Source organism: Leucopleurus acutus, assembly GCF_964270905.1.
Source record: "Leucopleurus acutus genome assembly, chromosome: 19".
In the NCBI taxonomy this organism is placed as follows: Eukaryota; Metazoa; Chordata; class Mammalia; order Artiodactyla; family Delphinidae; genus Leucopleurus; species Leucopleurus acutus.
Genome location: NC_139161.1, coordinates 6,858,794 through 6,867,045, shown reverse-complemented (window position 1 = coordinate 6,867,045; position 8,252 = coordinate 6,858,794). Strand labels below are relative to the sequence as shown.

The 8,252-nt window shown below is 59.1% G+C and overlaps 1 protein-coding gene across 1 annotated transcript; it reads right to left on the bottom strand.

The window, feature by feature from the left end:
• Positions 1 to 234: 234 nt before the first annotated feature.
• Positions 235 to 8,043, bottom strand: SLC16A5 (solute carrier family 16 member 5; the record flags this gene model as incomplete). The annotated part of the gene is made up of 4 exons (XM_082860598.1): positions 7,830 to 8,043; positions 5,060 to 5,203; positions 1,706 to 2,515; positions 235 to 482 (listed from the first exon to the last, which is right to left on the bottom strand). The coding sequence occupies exons 1-4, from the start codon at positions 8,026 to 8,028 to the stop codon at positions 235 to 237; spliced, it is 1,401 nt and encodes a 466-aa protein (XP_082716724.1). The 5' UTR covers positions 8,029 to 8,043.
• Positions 8,044 to 8,252: the final 209 nt, after the last annotated feature.

Sequence of the window (8,252 nt, the reverse complement as noted above, 5' to 3'; positions counted from 1 at the left end):
CCGCTCCTGGATTCTGCTGGTCAGAAGGAACCCCGAGCCTCTGGAGGTCAGCCTCTAAGGTCCCAGCTCCTGGCTGAGTCCCGACGTGCAGAACCCAGATGGCCTTTGGTTCAGGCTTTCTGGGCAGCCCTTCACCCCAGCCTCTGGCGAAGTCGCTGGACATTCCTGGGCTGAGGCAGGACTCACTGACTTCAGGGCTCAGATGCCGGTCACACATGTGAGTGATCCCGGGCCTCAGACGCTGGTCACATACATGATCTCCACGCGCAGCCGCTTCTTGGGACCGTCTGTGTCCTCCAGAGTGAGGCCCTGCTCTGGGGCAGCCTCTGTTACAGCTCCTTGCACCTCAGCCTGCGGGCCCTGCCTCTCAATCTTCCCCAGGGCCCAGAAACTGCCACCCATGAAGAGGGCGGCTGAGATGAGGAAGAAACTTGACATGTAGAAAACATAGCTGAAGTTGCTGGTGGTGTCTAGGAGGAGTCCTAGGGGACAGAGAGCAAGTTAGGCCACTGCCCTTGGCTACCAGGCCTCCCGCCCACGCCCCCTCACCCCTGCTAAACTGTGTGCTCTGTGAGAGCAGGGATTTTATTGTTGTCTCTGCTGCACCCCCAGCACTAGGAACCGTGGCTGGCACCTAGTGGGAACTCATTAGGTATTTGTTGAATGAAAGGAAAGGAAACACTAAACCAGCCCCAGTCCGGGCAGGAAGAGCCCTTGGGCGGCCAGACGAGCACTTAGGGGCATGTTTCCTTCACCCTTGGTGGCAGGAAGCCAAGGACTCAAGGGCCAGTGGCGTCTGGGATATCTGCTCAGCCCTACCCCAGGCCCGCCATGCCTCCTCCTGGATTGCTCTCCCTGCTTGTCGGCTTGGAGAATGCCCTTGGAAACTGGGACTTCCAATGCCACGCTTGGGAGGAGTCCCCGTTGTCTGACTATAATAACCGTGCTGTCTGTTGACTGCCCCCCAGCACCACGGGCTTCACAAACCTTCCCTTTTACTCTGAATGTCACACGCTCAGCTGCCCAGCAAGTCCACTCCTGTGGGTCCCTGCTTCCGTATCTGTTCGTTTCCCTCCCGGCACAAATCACCATTATGATCACAGAGGGGCCTCTTTGCTCTAATCCCCGACTCCTCCACCAGAAGGTAAGCCCTGAGAGGTGGGGACTAGTTCTCTGTCTTCAGCCCTGCCCACCCCGTGACTGGCACAGGTGTAGGGATGGGTGTGGCAGGTGTTCTCATCTGCATTTTGCAGATGACACTATGGCTCAGAGAAGGAAAATGACTTGCCCGGGCCCCACAGGCAGAGGATGTTAAGAACAGCAGACATGTGCATAGCACTTACCGTGTGCCAGGCTCACTACTAAGCTCTTTGCTATATGACACTTGTGATCCCCACAACAAGCCTGTGAGGTAGATTCTACTGTCATCCCCACTTTACTGATGAGAAACCAGAGGTACAGAGGGGAAGACAAAGGACTGAGATAAGTCTGGTATGAAAATCCTTATTTTTCACTGTTCATACCCCGAGTGCCAGCTGCGGAACAGGCTACAGCCAGTCCCCTGAGGTGCTTGAGAAAATCCCAGATTCCAAGTCGCTAACCCTAAGATGCTGGAGGGGGCCCAAGTCTCCAGACTGTTCCTATTTGCAACCCCCCCATGCCCTGCCCAGGCCACACCTGGCTGCCCTCCCTCCCAGGGCCTCACCAGCCAGTGGCGGGGAGATGAGGATGGAGATGCTCTCCAGGACGGTGAAGAGGCCCAGGGCGCTGGAGAACCGGTCCATGGGGACAATGTCCATGAGGACCTGGAAAAGGAGAGCACCAATGCCGCTCATGGACACGCTGTACACCAGGCAGTAGGCCACCAGCACCCGGAAGTCGGCCGACGCTGCGCACGCCAGGTTGGTGAGCCCGTTGAGCAGGGCCGCCAGGCTGAACAGGTACTTGCGGTGACTGGCGAAGTCCCGCCGGCCCGCCACCAGCCCAGCCATGGGCCGCAGGAAGATGTTGCTAAAGCCAATGATGGAGATGAGCAGGGCCGCCCTGTGTTCGTCCACCCCGTGCCAAATGGCATACGGCACCAGGAAGACGTGGGGCAGCGGGAAGCCCACGATCATCCAGGCGACTCCCAGGGTGTACACGCGGTAGCCCACGTTGTGCCGCAGGACGTCGAAGGCCAGGTGGCGCCGGATGGCCCGACCGCATGCTGCCGGGCAGCCGCGTGCGGGTCTCTTGGAAGGTGGAGGGAGGCCGTCTCTGGTCTCAGGGGTCACACGGGCAGGCACGGGCCTCAGGATGGCCCCACAGACACAGCAGTGGAGGAGAACCCCGCCGAAGATGAGGAAGCTGCCTCTCCAGCCCAGGTCCTCCAGGAGATAGCGGGAGAGCAGCGGCCAGAGCATGATGCCCAGGGAGACGCCCGCCGAGGCCAGCGCGTTGGCCAGCACCCGCCAGCGGGTGAAGTACAGTCCCAGCACAGTGATGCTTGACTGAAAGCTGAAGCACATGCCCAGGCCTGCGGAAGGAGAGGGGAGGACCAGCTCCAGGGTGCACCCAGTGCAGGGACCCTGGGGTCAGGTCCCAGGTCTGTTCTCCTTCCGTTCCAGCGCAGACCCACTTCCAGGTCCCCAGGGATTTAAGATGGAATCAGTCTACCTCACCACCTCCCTAGAAGCATCCCACCCCTCAGATCTGCCCTCTCAAGGCTGCCAGGGGCACACCTGTTCCCGCTGGCACAGCACCAGGGGGATTTTCAAAACCCTAAATCAGGTTAAGTCTCTCTGCTGCTTAACACCTTCCAAAGATTTCCCATCACACCTAGAAGAAAAGCCAGAGTATTTACTCTGCCCTGGAAGGCTCTGCACGGTCTGGCCCCTGGCCACCCCTTGGGTGCCATCTCAGGCCACTCTCCCTGGCACTCGCCACGATCAAGCCCCATCAGTCTCTTTCTCTTCCTCTGGACATTAAGCTGCCCACCTACTCGGACATTTGCAGTTGCCATTCCCTCTGCCTGGAATATGCTTCCCTCAGACTTTCCTCTCCTGACTCAGCTTGGATGCCACCTCCCCCCACACTCCGTGCACAGCTGAACATGCTGGAGAGAAAGTTCGCAACCACGCTGTGACCACTGGCCTCAGGCGGGCCCTCGGGCCACCCACGGTGCCACTGTAGTTCCCTCGACCATTTACTGTCCCCGCTCTTAGATGACCACCAGGCCTTCCTGGTGAGCACCCCTTCCTCTGAGCACCCCAACACCTCCCTCCCGCACTGCCAGCTGACCACCTACCTTCCCGTCTGTGACAATGGACAGTCCGTGCTCCCAGTCAAGGGCAACCCTCCACTTCCGCCCTGCATCCTGTCTACTTGAAGGCATACCCCTCCAGCAATTTCTCTCTCCTGCGGCATCCATTATCCCCTCTTTACTAGATCATTCTCCCTCATTGTTATTTCTCCCGTTAAAACAAAACTCTTGACAACAGTCTCTTCTGGGTACTGGTCCATTTCTCTGCTCTCCCCTTATATCAAAATTTCTTGGAAATACTGTTTACCTCCACTGTCTCCAGTTTCCTTCCTCCTCTTCTTTCTCTCGTTTTTTTTTTTTTTTGGCCGTGCCACGTGGCTTGTGGGATCCCAATTCCCCGACCAGGGATTGAACCTGGGCCACGGCAGTGAAAGCCCAGAATCTTAACTACTAGGCCACCTGGGAACGCCCCTATTGTTCTCTTTTGAACCTGTTCCAATCAGACTTTCATCCTTACCTCTGCTCCAGGATTCCTCTTATCAAAGCCGCCAACCTCCACTTTGCAAAGCCAAAGATGGAGTCTGATCCCCACTCAGTCTGATCCATCAGTGGCTTGACAGTCGATCACTCCCTCCTGCTTGCGCACTTTCCTCACTTCCTTTCTCAAGAAACCCCACTCCCTCTCTGTCACTTCTTCCTGCCCAGGCCGCTAACCACTGGAGCGTCCGTGTCCTGGGCCTCAGGCCTCAGTCCTTTACATCCGTCCTCCCTTGTTCCCTTAGTGACAGCAGGGTGATACCTCATCTCGAGACTTGAGTACGAGCCATCTCAGGATTCCCCAGCTGCCCGCTCCAGCTCAGGCCTGTTCCCTGAACTCCAGACCGGATGTGTCCAAACCTGAGCTTCCCATCCTCCCGAGAACCTGCTCCTCCCCTAGTTTCCCACTGTAGTTAGTGGCTACTGCATTCTTCCATTCTCCCCTTGGTATCACCCTTCTTGGGTCCTGGGTCATCCTTGGCCCCTTCTCTGCAGCTCACATGCAGTCCTGAACACGACCACGTCCCATCACCCCAAGCATACCACCCTGGTTGAAGGTACCACCACCTCCTGGCTGGGTGGTGACCACGCCCCTGCCTGTTCTCTGCTCCCAGCCCAGCCCCCTATGGTGTATTCTCAACACCGCAGCCAGAGCAGTGCTCAGTGCTTCACAAACAGCGACTGGATGACGTCCCTCTGGCCGAACCCCTCACATGGCCTCCCATCTCACTACACAGCCTTTTAGGAACTAAACCTGTTCTTGGTCCCCCCACCCCCCGACCCCTTTGACCCTTCATTCACGCCCCTCCACCCCACCGGCCTCCGCGCTGCTCCTCGAGCACTTCTGGGCCTTTGCTTTTGCTGTTCCTGCTGCCTGGAATGCTCTTCCCCTGCCGGCAGCCTCCCTTACCTCCTTCTGCCCAAATGCCACCTTCTCTGCAAGGCCTTTCCCGACCACCCTGCTGAAACCAGCAACCTCCCCCAACCCTGCTTCACCTGCCGCATTGGCTGCTTTAGTTACTCTACCTCTTTACTTGTTTAATCTCTACCCACCCCCAGCCGAGCCGGGACACTATCACATCTGCTGTCCTGTCTTCTCAGGTGCTCGTCATGATCAGATATGATCCTTCTTACTCCTCTGTTCATTGTCCCTCTCCCTCATGTGACTGCAGGCGGCCCCAGAAGACGCGGTGCCTCGCCTGCCCTGTTCACTGTGCCTGGCCCTTTTCAATCTTGCACCCAGTAGCTACCCAGCAATTCTCGACGTGGAATGACAGTCACCTGTGATGAAGCCTGCCGTGAGGTAGAGCTGGCCGAGGGTGCAGCAGAAGGAGCCGGCCACCATGCCCAGGCTGGCCAGCACGCCGCCCAGCATCACCGTCACTCTGCAGCCGAAGCGCCCCACCAGGATGCTGCACAAGGGTCCTGTGCGGAGGAGGCAGCCGGCAGGTGACAGCGAAATGGCAAGGTCAGAGGGAGGGGGACAGTGGGCTTGGGAGGGGGTTCCAGCAGGAACTAGCAGGTGGCTTAACGGGCACAAGTCCCGGAACATACAGACCTGGGCTCTGAGCTCCGCCCTGCCACAGACTGGCGACGGGCCAAGCAATGCCAATCCCTCTCTGTGCTGCAGTTTCCTCCCCCAGAGACTGAGGGGTCAGACTGGGTGATGTCTGGCCAGCTGTGAGGTGAGGTGCTGCAAATATTCCGTTTGACCCTGACAAGGATCCCCGGAGGTACAGACTGAGGCCGTTCACTGCACTGACCTGAGGCCGCTTCTGTCCAGGTGAAATGGGATTGGCTTGTGACCTGGGTGGACGCCCCTCATGGGGGTCTGTCTTGGTGGGCGAGGGTCCCAGGGCAGTTAGATCATGGTGAGCGCCGCCTCCAGCCCCTGCTCCCCCTTCCCCCATCCTCAGGAAGACTGGCCACAGCCCTCCCACCATCCTTCAACCTGTCCAGGGTGGGCAGCCTGGGGCCCTGGGCCACCCTTCACCCGCTGGCTCTGGCCTCTGGGGCACTCTGGAGAAACGCAGGTGGGGTACCCTCTCCCCCCAACCCCCTCCAGCCATCACCAAAGTCTTGCACCCAGATGTTTAGCTCCTGGTAGACAGGGGCCTGTTCTCCCTCACCCACCCCCACCCTGAGCTGCTTTCTCACCAGTGCAGACCCAGAGTAGAGGCCAGTCCTGGCCGCCTGCTCTCGTCACCTCACAGGGCCCCATTCACCAAGTACCCTGCCCCCAAGTACACACAGCAGAGTTTCTCCAGAGTTGCTCTCCCAGAGAGTAGCCAAAGGGACAAGGAAAGTGTGTGTGTGTACTCGGTGTGTGTCTGTGTGTTTGGCGTGGAGAGAGGATGTGTGGGTGTGAGCCAGTACGAGTATGGGAGTGAACAGGGGAAGTGAGAGGCCCGTCCTCAGAGGTAATCAAGGAGAGGCAGCCACAGAGGGAGAGGCAAGGCTTTGAAGTGGACATGACTGCTGACTCACACATCTCTCCCACCTCATACTCTGGCCTGACTTTGGAAAGGTGACACTGGGGAAAGCCCTGCGTCATCGAGTTGGGAGTGAGGGGCCGGGATGTGTGCCAGCTCAGCCGAGACAGCCGAGGGCGCTGGGTGGGGCGCTGGGAAGCAAGGTGTTTCTGCTTCCACCCTGAACTCACCCTGCAACACCGGCAAGGCCTTGTACTTTGTGCTTGCTTTCCTCACCTCTAAAACGTGTGGGGGTGAGAGGTACTTAGGATCAAGGACACTTTCAAGTTTAAAATTTCCATGATACTCTGAATGAGCGTGGGCTAAAGGGGTGTGTGTGTGTGTGTGACACAGAGAGACAGACAGGAGTCCCGGGCCCACTGAGATGCTGGCACACCTGCTAGGCATGAGTCTAAAGCTGGTAGGGGAGTGAGGTCCCCAGCGAATGCCTGGCTCCCAGCCCCTGGCCCAGACCCCTCTCTGGCTGCAGGGAAGGAACTGTCTGAGATTCCCACTACTGCTCAACCTTGCTGACAAAAAGGTTATGCGGTCTGGGCCAGGCCTGGCCTTGCTCCTTGCCAGGCAGCGTGTTCAGGGGTCATTGCAGTGAGGGTGGCTTTTATCCCAGTTTGACTTCCCTCCCCATTCGAGGGAAGGACCTGGAATAACAAGCAGGCTGCTGGTGCCAGGTGGAGGTCAGGGCAGGAGGTAAGCAGGGAGATGGATCAGCTGAGACAGGCAAACACACCCGTGGGGAGAGCCCGGCGGGCTGTGAGGTCCAGCTCTAGCTGACCAGGCCCCTCTGAGGGAACTGCCTGTGGAGCTCTCCCTGGAGATCTTCCAGGAGCCCAAGGCTATTGTGGAGGACCCTCCTGTGCAGCCCCTGCCCTTCCCTTTCCCTGGGGTCAGGGTGAGGTGCTCACATCCCTGGGGGAGCCCTCCCTCCGTCTCCCCAGCCCTTGCAACACCCCCTCTGCTTCCTGGTGAAAGATGGGCTCTTGCCCTGCCCCCCTCGTGCTCCTGGTGTCTTCCTTGAGCCCTCCTTCCCATCCTGAAGCCCTGATGAGGGTCTCCAAAATACTAATAACTCACAGCTGCTTCCATTGCCCTAGCTCTCGGACCTGGCCGGGACCTCATGTGACCTTCTCTGCAATCCTGTGTGGGAGGTGGGCAGGATGGGATACTGGGTGTTACTCCCATATTGCAGAGGAAGAAACTGAGGTTCCGAGAGGTCACCCAGCAGGACCCCAAGCCGCTCCTCCTCCAGTCTGTGCTTGAGTGCCCGGCACGCCTACAGTCTGGATCCATCCTCCCACGGTCATCAAGGGGACCGGCTTTACCTCTCAGGGGCCTCTCCATCCTCTGCCCCTCCCCAGCCCGGTCCAGTCCAGCCCAGCCCCACCAGACTCCAGGCAGGGGAGCTGGCCCTGCTGAAATCAGAGGAGGTCTTAGGGATACACAGCACGGGGCAAAACCTGTGGCCTCAGAGAGAGGGACCCAGGAGGCCAGGGAGGTTGTGGCTTCCTCCCCAACCCGGGCTCTTTTTCATCCCTCCCTCCATCCCTCCCCTGGCTGCTCACCCCCTGCATGGAGCATGGCTGTCAGGATGGATGGGAACCAGGAGGTCTCGCTGTTGCTGGCCTGGAACTCACGCTGCAGTTCAGTGAAGAAGATGCCGATGCATGTGGGGAAGCCCAGGGTGAGGCCCTGGGTCACCACAGAGGCCAGGAGCACCATCCAGGCCCAGCAGCCCTCCGAACACTCCAGGGCCTGGGGCATCCTCGGCTCCAAGTGCTGCCGCCACAGCCTCGCGGCCACTGCTCCTACTGCCCGGGCCGCCTGGGGAAGGGACAGAATGGAGCTGCCAGCCCTCCCTTGGCCCACCTGCCACCTTCCCTGGGTGCTTGAAACCGTCCCTTCCTCTTGCCCCAGCACCAGGTATCACAGAGGGGCACCGCCCCCTGGGAGGTGGCCAGAGGCCCATGCGCTGGCCTTGGCATCTC